Consider the following 19,095-nt stretch of genomic DNA (forward strand, 5'->3'; position numbering starts at 1 on the left):
ACTCTCAAGATTCTTCTTCTTTCTCCAAGCTTAATGCACTCTTGAAGACAATAAATGGCTCAAATAGAGGATATGGCGGCTAGGGCTTGATATCCAGGGCTTAAGAGGCAGTAAGGAACCCTAGGAAGGAGATTAAGACGTTTATATAGGCTCCAAGTCCCGAATTTAGGGTTTTCCACGCACAGACCAGACTCGCCGAGTCCACTTGGCCGACTCGCCGAGTTGGTCACTTACTCCTCGACCCGGATCCCGCTTCGACTCGCCAAGTCCCTCCTTGGACTCGCCGAGTCGACCCCTAAACTTAGGGTTTTTTTCCCTTTCTTGTTCTTCAAAACTTTGGGTGTTACAGTGTTGATAAAGGAGAAGTTAGTCACATATGATCATAAAAAGAAATAAAATTTACCAAGCATTAAATCCACACGTTCACAAGTTTTCAATCCTTTAATAGTTCTTCAAAAACCCTTCAAAACTCTAAAGAATATGCTCCAAAACCCTATTCTACGATTTGGGAAAAGCCTACCTACCATACAACAAAAAACAGCCAAAACTTGAAATGATAAAATCACCCCTAAAGTCCGACTTGGACAGAGTAGTCTTGACACATTTTTCTACTCAGACAGTATGGCAACCGTCAAAATTCAAGATATTTCTAGACTTGAATATATTAAAGTTGCACGTGTAGACACGACACATTCTATACTTAGGAGTCAGAAGCTAAGTCATGATCTTAGAAGAACCTGGAAACGTTTATAAACAAGGTCAAATGTAATTAGTATTCACATCGACATGTGAATTATCCAACTATTTTATAAAATGCCAAAATTATAATCATACAACTCGTTACAAATTTCTTACATTCAGTACCTAAAATTTATGAGAAACTATAACATTTTCAACGTTTAACTAAATTAACTAGGAAACCTAACAATTTTATTAAGTTACACAATTCAATATAACTTAAATCCAACATAATTAAATTATAAGTTAAGAGTTATAAAAATATAATTAATAGAATCCCCTTTTTATTTTTATTAAGTACTCCAATTTTAATAAAATTTCCCCCTACCAAGGGAATCTCTCTTAAATATGCAGTCAATCACCTTCAATTACCTATCGTCCTTCGCTAACTTAAAGTCAACAACAACAACCTCATCTTTTTCTCCCTTGTGAATTCCTCATAATAGTTTTTGCATGCCAAAAAGAGGGAGTCAAAGTGAACTTAGAGCCACGATATTCGGGAGAGATTTATCCATTTCATTTTCATAAGTATACCTACATTTTAGAGTTTTGTGGCTCATTTTGGTGAGGTAAAACCCCATATAAACAATGAGAGAGATAAGATATCTAAAGAGAGAAAATTTCACTTTCTCGCTTCCTTTTCTCTAGAAACAACACTTCTTCTCTCTACAAATCCTTTCAAACTCTAGCCAATAATATTCCATAAACCATGAAATTTATAAAGTTATTGGGTGTTTTTGAAGCATCATAACAAAACCAAGGTAAAAAAACATACACCTCTTGATGATCCTTAGTAATCTTTGTAAGTTTTAGTCACTTTCTTCTTCTATTTTCGGGTTCAAGAGTTTGTTCTTGTTAGAAAGACTATTTGATCTTAATGTGATAGAAGTCTGTTTGAGAGGGCTAGTCTCCCAAGAATCAGAGAAGAACACAGAAGACTTGAAGCAATTTTCTCGATATATTCCTCTAATGACATTACAATGCATATTAAATAAGAACTGATGCTAACAAAAAGGGAAACATGCCTTAAGACTAGGAAAACAGAAAGTGGTCTAACTACGTGTAAATGCATAAAGAATCAGTCAAGCACTAGGGTTAGCTGATCTTTTTATTAACGAAAACGAGCTTGAAGGACTTCACTTGGGCCTTGTGTTGGACTCTTTAGGTGGAGGTTTGACCTTGTTCAATCCTGAACTCCACCTGTCGCTCCGGAGGTATCCCAGGAAGCTCCTCCGGGAAAACATCTGCAAAGTCTCGGACCAGCGGAACCTCGCTCACTGTTACCTTACCCGCCTCCCGGGTATCCATCACATACGCGACATATCATGCGCATCCCTGCTGAAGGTAGCGCCTAGCCCTCGCTGCTGAACATACAGTGGGTCCACACTGAGGCCTCTCACCATGAATCACTAACTCTCCCCCGTTTGGGGTCCTGACCCGCACTAGCTGCTGCACGCAATCTATCACCGCCCCATTAGGGCTCAGCCAATCCATGCCTATAATCACCTTGTTCCCACACAACGGAATGGGAACCAAATCTACCAAGTAGCGCTCCTCAAACAAACGCAACACGCAATCTCGAAATACCATCGATGCTCGCACCGATCGATCATCAGCAATCTCCACCTCCAAAGGGCAATCTAACTCGCCCGATGACTCATGAAACTTCTTGCTAAGCGTAAGGGAAACAAATGATCGGGACGTACCAGAGTCGAACAACACCTGAACTGTAAGGCCGTTCACATGGAACGATCCCGTCACCACATCGGGTGCGGCGCGTGCCTCCTCGGTAGTCAGCTGAAATGCTCGGCTCCTCACCACTGGAGCCTCTGCCTTGCCCTGCCGGCCATCCGTGATCCGCAGGGTCGCTGGAGCTGGCGCCTTCACCGGCGCTGAAACTGTCAACTGGGGGCAATTGGCCTTCTTATGGCCCCTCTAGTTGCAGTGGAAACATAGCAACTCTGATGTCTGAATAGCCGAAACTGGAGTAGTACAATCCCTGCTAAAGTGTCCTGCCTTGCCGCACTTGTAGCAGCCTGCTGATCCCATCCTACATGCTCCCTCATGCGTCCTGCCGCATTTCCCGCAGCGGTCGGGTCCTCCTTGGCCTTTCGGCCTCCCATCTGATCCTCTGGGCTTCTTTCCTGAAGCCCCAGTCGCCTGCCCCGCCTCTGCTTTCCTCTTCCGAATGTGCTCTAAGTCAATCTCCCTTTCCCTCGCCCTGGCGATCGCGGACTCCAGGATAGGGCAAGCTGAAAAGCTAACATGCTCCCGGATGTCAGCCCGAAGCATATCATGATAACGGGTCCTCCTCATATCCTCATCGCCTGCATTCTGGGGCACCAACAAAGCCCTCTCCCGGAACTTGGCGGTGATCTCCGCCACAGTCTCCGTCGTCTGTCTCATGTCCAAAAACTCTCTGGCCAACTGCTGAAGCTCGACAGCCGGCGCAAACTCTGCCCTGAACCTGGTCACAAAGTCCGACCAGGTCATAGCCTCGATAGCTGAGGCTCCCAACGAGTCACCCACTGACTCCCACCAATCCCGGGCTCGGTCCCGTAGACACCCTGTTGCATACCTCACCTTCGACCCCTCGGGGCAGAAGCTAGTCAACTGGGCAGACTCGATGTCTGCAATCCATCGCCTGGAAGCAATGGGGTCTTTCACCCCATGGAAATTCGGCGCACCACTGCCCCTGAAGTCCTTAAAGGACAGTGTGCGAGATCCCGACTGGCCAGATGCCATGTCGCTCCTGAACGCCCTAAGGCGATCCTCCGTCAACTCGATGATCCCTTCCTTGATCGACCCGAAGATAATGGGAGTCGACTCAAGGATACCCCTGGTGATCTCTGACGCGATGAACTCGCGTAGTCCCTCATCTACCGGCTCGGAACCTGATCCCGAACCTGACCCCTCTCCTGAACCGCCATCTATCGGCCTCGATCGTAGTACCACCATTCTGCAATACATAAATGACAATCATTAGTGATACTGATACTCCTTGAGAAATCATATCTACCACAAGTTCCCTGGTCTCATCTTGGCCTCCCTTGGTTCGGGTACGGATCCTCTGCTTTCAGTAGTATGGGCCTATACTACCTTCCACATCTATCCGTACCTTCTTCAAGGTATGCCTTGACTCCACCAGATCCCTTTCACTATCGCTGATCACTGCTATACTCATCCTAGGCTTGCCCTAGGGAAATCTCCGACTCTATTCTATCCAGTCCTCAGCTGCTGCAGGCCTCCTTGTAATGCCAATTAGCCATTACCTGAATACCATCACATGTGGTGAGGCTTGGATAATCCTTCGAGTAACAGGCTCATCCCTACAACGGTTAGACTCAAACGAGAGCTGCGCAATAGGGCCAAATCTAGCACTCTAAGATTATTCAACCCTGATCACATGTGACGTGACGTATTCACCTAATGGCTAACTCCCACCACTCAGAGTCCCACAAAGCACAAAGCAAGCAACCTTCGAACTAAGGGAACAATCTCAAGCAAATCCGCTCTCATAGGGAAAAACTGATCTAGCATACAGAGCTAAACTCATACTATCAGGCATAACCTAACAGGTTATCCTACTGCTGTCTACTCGATTCTAGCATGCAATTCTCATACAACTGAAACACATAAAGTAGGCACATAAGGCATCACTCCTAAATCCTTAGTCCTATTCTAGCATGCTGTTCTACAAAAGCTGATAAACATAACATAAACTTGTATGGGTACTTTGGGGAATACTTACTTGAGCTCGGCCGGTCGCACACATCACACACTTCATTCTTTCTCAAAACTCTTTTCTTAGTTTTTAGAAAACATTTTCTTTTAGAAAATCTTTTAATCCCTCGATTTGAGTTCAGACATCCCCGAAGGTATGTCCGAATCCCTCAAACCAGGGCTCTGATACCAACTTGTAACGACCCAATTTTCACGTCCAAAAAATTTCATTTTAAAACATTACTTTAGAAGACATTAATAATTAAAAACATTGTTTGATCAAACCATGACACAACGTGATCCATGTCTAAGAGCCAAGTCATACAACCAATCAAAATATCAGAGTATAAATCCCAGAGAATCTCGTAATTGCGGAAATCAGAGAGTGTGTGTGTGTGTGACATGCTGCTACCGCGCCGGCTCCTTTCCCCTAGCTGAGGAGGTACCTAAAATCAAAACTGAAAACCGTAAGCACAAAGCTTAGTGAGTTCCCCCATAATACCCCATACCATGCAAGCATATAACAAACAACGTTCAGCTAAGAGTTACGGGCCTCGCCCACACTCGGGAAGATACGGGCCCTGCCCACACTTGGCTAGCCGGGAGATACGGGCCTCGCCCACACTTGTGAAGTTACGGGCCCTGCCCACACTTCGCTATCTGGGAGATACGGGCCTAGCCCACACTCCAACCTCGGAGAGATACGGGCCCTGCCCACACTCAACCGCTAACCCATAACATACAAGTATCACGCAGACAACAAGTATAAGCAACCCATATATCATACTTGACTAAACCCATAGATACGGGCTCGGCCCACACTCTAGAACTAACATCTCGTACACACGGGTCGGCCTTGGCGCCTTTGACCCGTTCCTAGTGGAAAGGAAACTCACCTCGAAATAGCTGCTAATCTGGTCGAGAACTGACTGCCTACTGCTGCTCCGGAAATCCTCCGGCTGCAAATCCCACCACACACTCAGTCAATCACTGCTAACTGTCCTTTGGGTAAAATGACCATTTTACCCCTGATCATGCCCTAAGTCAAAGTCAACTTTCAGTTGACCCGACTCGCCGAGTTGGCTTTCCAACTCGCCGAGTCCCTACCCAAACGATTGTCCTGAATCCCGTTCCTACTCGTCGAGTTATGCGACGACTCGACGAGTTCACCTTCTAAACTGATATTCAAGTCCTTCATCCTACTCGCCGAGTTGTATGAACAACTCGTCGAATTCGCCTTCATCCGAAGAACACTTGCTGCTTCGACTCGCCGATTTGTATGAACAACTCGCCGAGTCTGTTCTTGATCTAAGGAGATTGCCTTAAACTCGCCGAGCCAGGGCATTGACTCGCCGAGTTTCTCCATAGATGAGTTCAGCTTCCGACTCACTGAGTCACACCCCGTGACTCACTGCTCACTCGACACTACGAAAAGGGGACAAACTCGGAGACTTGCAAGCAGACTCGCCGAGTCAGATGAACGACTCACCGAGTCGTCTCCATGCAATCACTACATACGCGATTTTGCTCGATTCCAGACTATGCCATTCACAGATCTGGGCTTCTAGGACACGAATCACACGTAAAGTTTCCAACTTTACGTGTAGATATTCACCAATATGGATTTTAGGGTTCAAAATGCTTCAAAAGGGTAGATCTAGGGTGAACAAGCAACATGGGTCCATAAAGCTAACAGATCTGAGCTCCTGGAGCTCAATCTTGCCTAGATCTAGAGGCCAATCAACTTATTACGAAATATTATGCTCATACAAGCTTGGGGAAAGGCTCAAGAATGTCTTAAATAAAGCCTTAAGCATAGAAACAGGGGAAATGGGATATACCTCAATGGAACTGCTGAAAGAACACAATGATGCTTGCTTCCCCTTCTTCTGGATCTACTTCCCTTCTTCTTCAAAACCTTCAAGAGCACACAACAAATGCTTCAAATCTTCAAAGAACAAGCTTAAACGAGGGTTGGGAGCTCTGGGGGGTGAATGGGGGCTGGCCTGGGGCGGATGTGCTGTTTAAATAGGGTGCAAACCCCTGAAACTTAGGGTTTCATCCAACAGTGGTGACTCGCCAAGTCGCCAACTTAAACGTGTCCCGGGTCCCGTATCTACTAGGCGAGTCGGACTTGTGACTCGCCGAGTCCAAGGCTAAAAGAAGAGAAATACTCAAATAAGATTTACGTACCAGGAACCAGGTGCTACATCCCGTGAGACGCAAGGTTGTAGTAGGTGCAATTCCATAGAATGTTGCTGGGGAGAGAGCTAGAAAGTGTGGAGTGTTAGGTGCCTCTTCCAGAACAGGGACGTGCGGTTGTGTAGTAAGTTGAGGGGCTTCGAAGTCATTGTCAGCTATGAGCAAGAACTGTGGTGGGTCACATTTGTGGCCGAGGTGGTACTTGGCGGGGCAGCGAAAGCAAAGACCAGAGGCACGACGTTGTTGGAGTTGTTCGGGTGACAGGCGGGCAGTCGGTAGGGTAGTGTTGGGGGTTACCGGAGCTGGCAGCAGAGGGGTAGTAAGTGGGTTTTTTGGTGAAGAGGCGACTGATTGTATGTGACATCCCCAATTTCACGGCCAGAAAAGACCGGTTTAATTTATGCTTTTTAAAATGATTTCAGAGTAATCCTTTGATTTAAAGAGTTGCGGAATTTGTTCCTAAACAAAATATGATAAAATTTATCAAAACGTTTCTCAAAATGAACGTATTTTCATTAAATAATAAAACCCCGGGATGTCATGTTCCGATACAGACCAAAAGCATAAACAATATAAAATAGACCTTTCAACAGTTATTTATAACTACTGATCTATATTCCAAAATCTCTCGTCAAGTCCACCAACTTGTAATTTTGTGTCATTACCTGTAATGCAAAGAAAACTGAGTGGGTCAGGCTTGAGAGCCTGGTGAGCATATAGGGTTTTCAACCCACAATAATTAATTAATTTAATTTCATCAACCAATAATAACCCAATTACTCATTCCCGTTATTCTCACTTTACGTCCCTAAGACAACTAACACAAGGGACCTAGTCTAAGAATATTTCATCGGGGCGACAACACATGCTTCAGGGGTTCCTCAGCAATATAAGTCAAATAAGGCAACCATGAGGGGGATGGAATACAGCGAATGAACACCCAAGTTCATTAACACCTACAGGTTATGAGCCTGCTAGCGTTCCACTGGACTGTCTAGAAAAGTCTGTGGTCGTCATCTAAATTCCGCTAGATGACTGGATTACAATGACATCGATGCCTCTCGTCCTTTTATCACAAGACAACTATCTACCCATGTTCTACCCAACATTTTATTAGATAAAATATACATTTTTAGACATAGTTTAAAACCTGTATAGTATGTTCATTCAAAACACATTCCAGATAAAAGATGAGGCACATAAACATAACACATATTTCATAGGGAATAAATCATATCTATGAGATTAGAAGATAACTGTAACGACCCAAAAATCACGACTAAAAATTTCTTTTAGAACATTACTAAAACTAGATTTATAAAAACGTATTATAAGTTAAACATAACTTTCGAGTATTAAATTCAAAACATAATATCATTATCAGAGTCAAACATTCCCAGGCTCACTGACTATGGTGTGTGCTCTGCAATCTTCCCGAGCTCCTCTTTTGAAAACCGAGTACCTGAAACCAAAACTGAAAACCGTAAGCACGAAGCTTAGTGAGCTCCCCCAATCTACCACATACCACACAACAACATATAAAGCACATATTGGGCCTTGCCCACTGCATCGGACCGAAGTCCGGACTAACTGGGGCCTTGCCCCCTCCATCGGACCGAAGTCCGAAGCTGACTGGGACCTTGTCCCCTACATCGAACCGAAGTCCGAAGCTGACATCGGACCGAAGTCCGAAGCTGACTGGGACCTTGTCCCCTACATCCATCGGACCGAAGTCCGAAGCTGACTGGGACTTTGTTCCCTACATCGAACCGTAGTCCGAAGCTGACTAGGACCTTGTCCCCTACATCGGACCGAAGTCCGAAGCTGACTGAACATAGCATAACATATCAACTAGCATATACACATAAATCCTGTCTGAGCCACGAAGGCAATAAACATACTGACTACTACGTCGGACCGAAGTCCAAAGCTGACTGGGACCTCTGTCCCCTACATCGGGCCGAAGTCCGAAGCTGACTGAACATATCATAAACATATCTACTAGCATAAACACATAAATCCTGTCTGAACCACGAAGGCATCAAACATACTAACTACTACATCAGATCGAGGTCCGAAGCTGACTGTTAGCTAAACGGGTCGGCATTGTGGCCTTAGACCCGTTCCTACTGAAGGGAAACTCACCTGAACTGCCGAGCTCTGCTGATAAACCTCTGGCTGCTACTCAACAATCCCCTGAACCGCTACTCCTCTAGCTCTCCGAGCTATCAATATACATATAACACTTAGTCTGACAGTCAACTAAGTCAACTCTGGTCAAAGTCAACCTTCCAGGTCAACCCTACTCGCCGAGTTCATAAGCTCAGGGTCTTTCTATTCGCGACTCGACTCGCCGAGTCATGCTATGACTCGCCGAGTCCAACTAGTTCCAAGTCCTGCCTGCCCAACTCGCTGAGTCACCGCCCGACTCACTGATTCGAGTCTCAACTCGAAGGGTTTGAGGTTTCGCGACCTGACTCGCCGAGTCCACTAATAGACTCGCCTAGTCCAAGGCAATCTTCAACCAACTCGTCGAGTTGTTCTTCCAACTCGCCGAGTTGATGCCTAACTTCATCCGACTCGACGAGCTGTTCATCCCACTCGTCGAGTTCCTCCTCATCTTCAAGATACTCGTCGATTCCACTCGAAGGACTCGCCGAGTCTATTCAGTCCTTAATCCATGCAGTGGCTTTTCGAGCCAAGCATGGCTTCCAACTCATAGATCCATACTTCTAAGGCCTATCCCCCACGTAAAGTGGCAAACTTTACGTGTAGATCAAGAGATCTAGGCTTAAAACAATCCAAACTAGGGTTTAAGACAAAGAGGCTTCACTATCAACCCAAGAACAGATGCTATATGACTTTCCAGGCCAAGATACACTCAGATCTGAAGTAGCAACTTCAGATCTAGGCTTATAACTCGAAATAGCTCTTACGCATGGCATAAAACCCCCAAATCACATAGCTAAGGTTGATCTATTAAACAAAAGAGGGAAGGTGACGATTTATTACCTTTGAATGCTCAGCAATGATCCACCAACTCTGGATCCAAGGCCCCCTTCTTGCTTCACCAAGACTAACTTCTCTCTCAAGCTCCAAAAGCCTCACCAAGGGTAGATCTTGCTCCAAAACACCTATGGCGGCTAGGGTTTAGTGTTCTGGGGTAGAGAGGCAGTAAAGGAACCCTAGGAAGGAGAATGAGACGCTTAAATAGGCTCCAAGTCCCGGATTTAGGGTTTTCCTCGTTCAGACCCAACTCGTCGAGTCTCCTTGGCCGACTCGCCGAGTCGGTCGCTTACACCTCGACCCGGATCCCGCTCGGACTCGCCAAGTCCCTCCTAGGACTCGCCGAGTCTCCCCTTAAAATTTAGGTCTTCTTTCTTTTCTTAACTTTCCAAACTTTGGGGTGTTACAATAACATTGATACACTCACATAACACATATACTTAGTACGTTAAATCGATACTTGTATAAAATCGTGCATTTGAAAGAGATTAGGTACCCCCTTCAAATCAAGACCAATATATAAACACATAACACGTATTTCATAGTAAATACTTAATATTTATGCGTTAGAAGAAAGTAACTACACACTCACTTGATCAGAAGATGATCGGACAACACTACGGCTTGTAAAAGTAGTATTCTTCGGTAGATCTGGAAGATCTTCACAAAAATCGGCTTCTCGCGGGCAGAGCTTCGGCTCGGGAATCGCACTTCTCGGGATCTTCGGGGCCTCGGGACTTGCTTCAGGGCTCGGGAATGATACCGGGGCTTCGGGATAATTCTTGCACGAAAAACGATGCAAAAACGCGAGAGAAAGAAGAGAAATGAGCAAATTAATCGGATGCACTCGACTCCCTTTTATAGGGTCTGGAACTTCGAATTACGCCGGGCGTAATCTGGATAAGCCCGGTGACTCCCCCCCCCCCCCTCCCTGGATAATATCGAAAATTTATAATTAAATTTAATATCAAAAATATTTAATAAACTTCAAAAATTCATATCTTCCTCATACGAACTCCGTTTTTGACGTTCTTTATATCCACGCGTAGGTGAGACTACGCTCTACAACTTTCGTTTAGACTCCGTCGACTAGTTTTGATTTTATTTTTATTATATTATTTTAGTAGGCCGGGACAACAAAACTCCGTTATAAATTCATAACTTCTTCATCCGACGTCCGTTTTCGCCTATCTTTTTATCGTTTCACTACAATTAAAGAGATCTTCGATTCTCGTTTAGATTGTTTTGGCTAAAAACCGCTCGATCTCAAATCGAGTATTCGGGCTGCATACCGCTAAGTCGAAACTTAGAAAAATCATAACTTCCTCATATGAAGTCAGATTTGGACGTTCTTTTTATGCACGCTCATGGTTTAACATTTTCTACGACTTTCATTTAGATTGCTAAGGCTAAATATCGCTCTAACATAAATTCACTTTTTACGTCGCGTTGTGTCGTGTCGGTTCTGTCGCGAAACTTCGACAGGTCATAACTTCTTCGTTATAACTCGGATTTTGGCGTTCTTTATATGTACGGAATCCTTGTAACATATACTACAACTTAGTTAAGATTATTCATTCTAAATAATCTTATATCAAAAATTCATTTTTGATGCTTATCGTCTCTAAATTGACTAGCCCTGATCTATGGGCGTTACATTGTACTACAGAGGGCAATAATTGTGTGGAACCTGATTGAGAAGCTGGTGAAGAAGCAAGTTTGTCTTCAATTAGTTTAGACAACCCATAAGCCTGATGTAGGGTAGTGGGGCGAAGCACGACTAACTCAGTTTGGATTTCCTGTGTAAGGCCCAAGATATAGCAATTAAGAAGAGCCTCATTGGAGAGTCCGATCACCCGGTTACACAATTTCTCAAATGCAACTTGGTAGGCGGTGATGGTGGTTAGTTGTATGAGTTTAAAGAGGGAGGCTTGGTGTTTTCATAGTTTGAAGGACCGAACCGGAGTTCGAGAGCCCGGGAAAATTCTTGCCACGTACCCAGAAGTTGGTTGTTGGAAAGGTACTTATACCAACTCAAGGCATCGCCAGTGAAGTAAAATTGGGCCAAGGAGAGGCGTTGTGGTGGTGGAACGGAGTAATAGGTGAAGTAGTTTTCAGCTTGAATAAGCCAATCGAGGGGATTGGAGCCGTCACATGTTGGAAGGTGAATTTGGTGTGCGGTGGCGGCGGCGGTGGTTGTGGCCCGTTGATGTTGTTGGCTGGAAGGAGTTGAGCAAGGTTGATCAGGGCCTCGGTTTGTTTAGCGATATTCGTGGCTTGAGTAGCGAGATGAGTGGTGATGGTGTCGAGGCGGTGGTTGGTAGCGGTGGAAAGATGGATTAAAACCTGCAGTTGATCCGGGTGGGCGACATTGGGGTTGTCCGGGGTGGCCTTGGGGTTGTCGGAGGTGGAGTCGGGTTCGGTTTTGGGAGGCATGAGGACGAAGATGAAAGCACCAAATTGATAGAAGCCTGTTTGAGAGGGCTAGTCTCCCAAGAATCAGAGAAGAACCCAGAAGACTTGAAGCAATTTTCTCGATATATTCCTCTAATGACATTACAATGCATATTAAATAAGAACTGATGCTAACAAAAAGGGAAACATGCCTTAAGACTAGGAAAACAGAAAGTGGTCTAACTACGTGCAAATGCATAAAGAATCAGTCAAGCACTAGGGTTAGCTGATCTTTTTATTAACGAAAACGAGCTGGAAGGACTTCACTTGGGCCTTGTGTTGGACTCTTCAGGTGGAGGTGGGTTTGCTGTAGTTGGGCTCGTATCATAATGTTTGTAGAACACCACCAAAAACATGTTGCATGTTTTGGAAATGTTGGTGATCCATGATCAAACCAAAGCCAAGAACAAATGTGAGCACATGCGATCCTTATTAAGCACCAAAATCGATTTTTCAAAAGATTGAATAACTTTAACTTTGTTTCATGCAAGTTCTAGGTTAGAAACAAGTTTTTCAATAGATTATATCTAGTATAAGGTTGTTTTATCTCAACTTAAGCAAAAGAAAATGAAGTCATTGGATAAAATGGGAGTTTGAATCATATTTCCATGATTTCTATTTTTCAGTTAATTGTCAACCAAATTTTTTATCTTTCTTTATCGAGTTAACTTTCAAACCCAAGTGGCTTCAAAAAGTGCTCAAAAAATTGTTGCGTCAACAACTTTATTTTCTACAGTGAATGTTTTTTGGTGCATGTTTAAAAGAATTTCTCCACTTTAGAAATATGGGGAAATTATTACCACTTCCTAATATGACAAACTCAATGGAGTAAGAATATTGTTATTTAAAGGTCTATGGAAGTATTTATAAAAATTGCCAAATTATCAACCACATTTTTCCAAGAAGAAACAAATAAGCAAGGTTTTGCCATAACCTATGTAGCTTAAATTCTTCCGTCAAACACCAAAAAAATGGAATCTGGTTTTTTTCAGTGAATATATGGTATGAAGAAATAATCTTGAAAATTTCAGCTACAAATGCATTTTCTTTATATTTGTATAAAATAGTTAGAAATAGAGTTATATTTTCCAGACAAATACTTCCAAAAGGAAATAAATTCTGAAAATTTATAGGAATTTTGTATATTATAAATAAGGCCCCAATTAATTTTTCATCTAATTTGGACAATTTTTATATATATTTTGATTTTTGCCTTATATATAATGAGGAATTTAGAAAATAAAGTTCTATTGTTCCAAATAATGTACAAATTTTAATCTGACCTTCAATATAATATACATAACAGTGGTAAAAGTTCCATAGTTTTTTCATGACTGTTTCCTATTTATTTTTAATTTCTTGATTCTTTCAAGCATAAAATTGAAATAAATAATATACAAACCTATAAATTCCCAAAAATTCACAAAAGCCTTACATCACCTGTTAAGTGATGCAAATATGGTTTGGTGATTTTTGGAATTGATCTTCATGTGATTTTGGAATTATGTTTATAAAGCTTTCCATAATTCCATCTAAAAGTAAAAATCAAACAATCTAAAGACACTTTATACATCAAGTAGTCGACTAAGCATTACTAGACCATTGAAAGCTAGACAAAATCTCATTAGAACCTTTATGTTTCATAGGACGTGAGTAGGAGTCATTATTTCTAACCATAGATGACCGACACATTAGGAATCACTCAATTTCCTCGCTATTATTCATAAACCTTTTTACTGTTCTAATATTTTGGATGAAAAGCATGACTGCCATATTACAAATTATTTATACTTTTGTATGAATTCTTGGAAAATTTGTTGATGTACATGTATGTATTCGCCTATTTGTAATTGTTGTATGATTGAGATATTATTGTATGCTTAGTCCCCGAGAACACTATACAACCTATAAACTCACTTTTAAGCTGATGTTTTTTTTATGGATATCCCTATTTGGGATTGACATTCCTCACTCACTTATTACGAATATGTAAACATATTAACAATAAAACATGACACATTAGGGGAATTCAGGTCAATAGGTTTGGTTGTAAACTCAAGGCATAAACAATTAGGCATATATCTAAATCATATGTTTGAAAACAACTATTTATTTACACCACTTATTATCGAATTGACTTCTTTCAATTCTATAATAATGTATACTTGAATACTTATGAACTCGCCAACTATTTACATAGTTGACACTCTCCTTTCGTCTTGGTTTGTAGGTTCTAGTTAGTAGTTGGCACATAGGATCACACTCTTGGGGGAGAGTTCGGTTTATCTTTTTGAAAGACAAAATTTTTTTTTGGAAAAGTTACAAAAAGTCAGGTTTTCCTAACTTTTCCAAAAATTCAGTTTTCCTTCTATCTAAAATCCAAAGTAGCTTTTAAAATGTTTCTACCAAACATCTTTTACCTTTTATCTTTTCCAAAAAGGACTTTTGCCTCTAAAAAAGACAAACCAAACACCCCCTTGTTAGTTTCTACATGAGTGTTTGTTTCAGATAATTTATGTAGCTTTTGAACAATGTTTTTGGGAACGATGTAATTGACAATAATGTAATTTTTTATGATAATAACTATGGTTATTGTTTTTATACCTTGTGTTATGAAACCGTGGGATGTCATATATTGTGTTTCTGCTTTAGCAGGGTGTAACAGACAGAGTTACCATGTTAAGATTGAATTTTGCATTTTCTTGTCATTTTCAATAATTGTATGCCCGATTTCTTGTTCTCTCTTCTTAACTCCTTACACGAACCATTGGATCATATTTTGACTAACTTTAGCCCAATATTACATTCTCCTTAGCCTAAGTGACAGTAGCCCATTTGCAAGCCCAAGTTTCTTCTCTTCCAATTCCTCCTATTAGCCCAACTACCACAAGCTCACCCTCATTCTAAAAATCTAAAATTAAACACAGAAACTATAAACCATCTGAAATAGTAGTAAAATAACTAAAATGAAAATACTCATTGATTATTTAAGAACAACTAAAAAAATATGCAAAAATAAAGTATAAAATTGAATGAAAGTATCACTCAAATATAACAAGAAATCAATCAATATTATAAGATGTTATTGATTAAGAAAAAATAATGTTAATATTAATTTACTTAATTTGTTAAGTAAAAAACAAAACTAGTTTCAAGACTTGCCATGTTATCCAACCAGGCAGATGAGGTCTATAAGAGGATCCACTGTGTCATAGATAAAACCATCAACATCATCCGTAAACACATTTGGACTAATTATGTTAGCTATAACTTATAGGTTTTGGGAGTGTAGAAGCTAGGAATGTAGGTTTCAGGAGTGTCGGTGCTAGGTCTTGTACTTTATGATTTATCAACCTATAGTGTGTATATAGAATGGGGGCAGGTTGAACATTTCACTAATGGGGCAAGTGTTATGTCACGTAGGAAAGTCACGTGTGGGTATAGCCTAATCTTCTTCACCTACATGTGTAATTAGTCAATAAATTAGTATCTATTTAAGTAAATGAGTCATGTAAAAGTCCAAGAACATTTACTCAAACACCCCGTATGGGTTTGTTTGAAATAGTGATTTTAAATAATATTTCTAAAGGTTATAAAACCATTTTCAATATATGATTAAGTCCTAAGACATCAAAAACTTTTAACATGGAAAAATATATTTTTTTAAAATGAACCTTCAACCTTCAATATGAATAAAAATAAGTAGTTCCAAAAGTCCCTAAGGACTTGAACTTAAACATCAACCAAACTTAGTTATGGCTCATATTTGGTCGTTGGAACCAACTTTGTCATCATGTCGACCATGGGGCATTGAGAGGGGCAAAGTGGACAACTGTATATGGCCTAATTTTCTTTTATTACATGTTATTATTTAAAAATAACAACTTATAATAACGACAATGACCCTTTTTTTGTTCGTCCTAGGCCTTTGAGGATATTTAATTTTTCAGGACCGGCCGTGATATCAACGAGGTTTTCATTGGTGTCGACCTTACTCACTTTGTTATTTCCTTGCGCATTGACAACTCTGATACAATATTGCCGAATGTCAATATGCTTTACTCCTTCATGAAACATTTAAAAAAAATTCGAGGTATATATCAGTTTGACTATCACAATAAATTATAAGTGCAAGATAAATCACCACACCCTTCGTTGTACAACCCTTAAAGCCAAGTATCATCTTTACAAGTAATAGAATAGCCATGTTTTCAGCTTCCATGGTAGACAAAAGCAAAAGTAGAAGTATTGTAGCCTTCCAACTCACAACAATCAAAAATATACATAACCCATGAGTGATCATCTTCTTTTGCCAAGATTGCCTACATAATCAAAATGAACATATGTAAATAACTCATATGTTGATTTTGCAAACTCGAAACAGGCCTTAAAAGTATATTTAAAGCATTAGAATATAATATCCATTATGCCAATTTTTAATGTTTATTTCCAAGGTTATCCTTACAACACTCAATGCATGTGATAAGTTGGGTCATGAACTAATGGTTGTATACCTTAATGATCTAAATGCATTTGAATAAGAAACTTTAGAGGGCAGATCAATTTCGTCATTTGATTGACGATAAAGTTGGGAAGATAGCAAAAAATGACGAACATGTGTTGTACTTGTTGGTTTTACACTTTGCATCTTAAAGTCGTGTATGACTTGTAGATGCTTTTACTTAAATATAACATGCATATGTATTGATTTCTTGTAATATCCATACCAAAATTAAATATCTTTGCATCACCAAATCTTTCGTCTCGAACTCCTGGTTTAGTTAACCTTTTGGTGTAGTAATGAGTCTTGTATCCTGCAGCATCGAGCATGTCATCAATATACACACAATCATAAGTAATTAAGACAAAAACAATGGTTTTTTTTAAATAGACAAATATTCAATATACTTTAAAAAAAATAATTAAATTTTGTGTGAAGGCAAATTTAAAAAATAAAAATTATATAAAGATGAAACACTTATAAAAGTGAAGTGTTGCTCCCTTGTGTATGATATGCAATACTTTAAAATAAATCTAGATCTTATGCTAAAAACTAAATAATATGTCAAGTTAACATTAGAGTTTTAAATAATAAATACTTATTTTCGAAAGGAGAAAGACTAAAATATCGTTGAGCATGGCCACTTTCCAACCTTGACTTGTGGCTGCTGGATAGAGTCAACATTCTTATAGGTATATTATGCTTTAAAACTCGTATATTGTTTTTGATTGAACCATTATCCCATTTTTTTTTCTTATAATTAGACTCTATTATATATACCAGAGACAACATTTTATTTTGAGAATCATTAGGAGGGTGAGATTAGAGATGAAAGACCAAATCCCACTTCTAACCCCTTACAAAATGGGTAATTTCCAACTTGCGCACAGGTATATATGATATATTGATATATATACATATATGAAGTTCCGTGATAAGGATTTAAACTATTACAAGTTGACTTCAAGTGGTTTGATGTTTTGCAGGATTGTGTTAGCTCCACTGACAAGGTTTAGATCTTACAACAGCATTCCTCAATCACATGCTATCTTATATTACTCTCAAAGAACAACCGAAGGAGGATTTTTGATCACTGAAGGCACTCTCATATCACTCGCAGCCCAAGGGTCATTTTCATAATTAAAACATATATATTTCTTTTAGTTTATACATCTCATTTAAAGTAGTAAAAATACTACCGAATATATGTTTGTTTTGTTTGGTTTTAAGGTATAAGAATGCACCTGGAATATGGTCGAAGGAACACATCGATGCATGGAAACCCATTGTGGATGCTGTTCATGCAAAAGGCGGCGTCTTCTTTTGTCAACTCTGGCACCTTGGGAGAGTTTCCGATCAAAGTATGCTTCATTTTTTTATCATCTTTTATTACGAATAAATTACAAAATTAAATCTAGAAAATCATCTTAATTAAGTGTAGGTTATGAGCCAAATGCTGGAGTACCACCGGTTTCTTCCACAGACAAACAATGTAATCGTGTAGTTGACAGCAACGGCCAAGTTTTGTTTGAATTTCCACCTCCTCGAAGACTAAAAACCAAGGAAATTAGTGGAATTGTTAATGATTACAGAGTTGCAGCAAGAAATGTTATGGAAGCTGGTAAGTGTTCATGGAGTTGGACCAGTTTTCTGATGTTTAATTCCTTTTATATAATGAATTGAAGTCCAATACATGTTATATAGGATTTGATGGCGTTGAGATTCATGGGGCTCATGGGTATCTAATCGACCAGTTCTTGAAAGATGAAATCAATGATCGGACTGACGCATATGGAGGTTCAATAGAGAATCGATGTAGATTTGCCATGGAAGTAGTAGAAGCTGTGATAAATGAGATCGGAGCCAATAGAGTTGGCATCAGGCTTTCACCATTTGCAGATTACATGGGTTCGGGAGATTCAAACCCAGAAGCTTTAGGTCTTTACATGGTGAAATCACTAAACAAATACGGGATTCTCTATTGCCACATGGTGGAACCAAGGATGAAACTTCTGGAAGAACGAAGGGAATGCACAGTCAGTTTGGGAGCAATGAGAGAGGCGTTTAATGCTACTTTCATTGTTGCTGGTGGATACGAGAGAGAAGATGGTGATGATGCTATAACTCAGAAGCATGCAGATCTTGTAGGATATGGTCGATTGTTCTTGGCTAACCCTGATTTACCCAAAAGATTTGAGCTTGATGCTCCACTTAACAAACATAATAGAGAGACATTTTACACAGAAGATCCGGTTGTTGGCTACACCGATTATCCATTTCTTAAAACCACAGTTTGAGTTTGGAGATGATAAATAATTACGAAAGCATTGTTGTAAACTGATAATCTGTATTTCATACATTGTATCCAAATTTAGTCCATGGTTTTTATAATATTTGTTGTCTATGGATGTTTTTTTAGTTGTGATATGGACTTTTACTATACTATTTTAATATATGAGTTATTAGTTATA

At 40.4% G+C, this 19,095-nt stretch overlaps 1 protein-coding gene across 1 annotated transcript; it reads left to right on the top strand.

The window, feature by feature from the left end:
• The first annotated feature begins 17,385 nt into the window (after nt 1–17,385).
• Nucleotides 17,386–19,042, top strand: LOC145092290 (12-oxophytodienoate reductase 2-like). The gene is made up of 5 exons (XM_079030218.1): nt 17,386–17,514; nt 17,611–17,751; nt 17,855–17,985; nt 18,066–18,245; nt 18,329–19,042. The coding sequence occupies exons 1-5, from the start codon at nt 17,453–17,455 to the stop codon at nt 18,919–18,921; spliced, it is 1,107 nt and encodes a 368-aa protein (XP_078886344.1). The 5' UTR covers nt 17,386–17,452; the 3' UTR covers nt 18,922–19,042.
• The last annotated feature ends 53 nt before the right edge of the window (nt 19,043–19,095 follow it).

The sequence above is a fragment of the Lactuca serriola genome, chromosome 3 (genome assembly GCF_051521515.1).
Source record: "Lactuca serriola cultivar US96UC23 chromosome 3, Lser_US96UC23_V15, whole genome shotgun sequence".
In the NCBI taxonomy this organism is placed as follows: domain Eukaryota; kingdom Viridiplantae; phylum Streptophyta; class Magnoliopsida; order Asterales; family Asteraceae; genus Lactuca; species Lactuca serriola.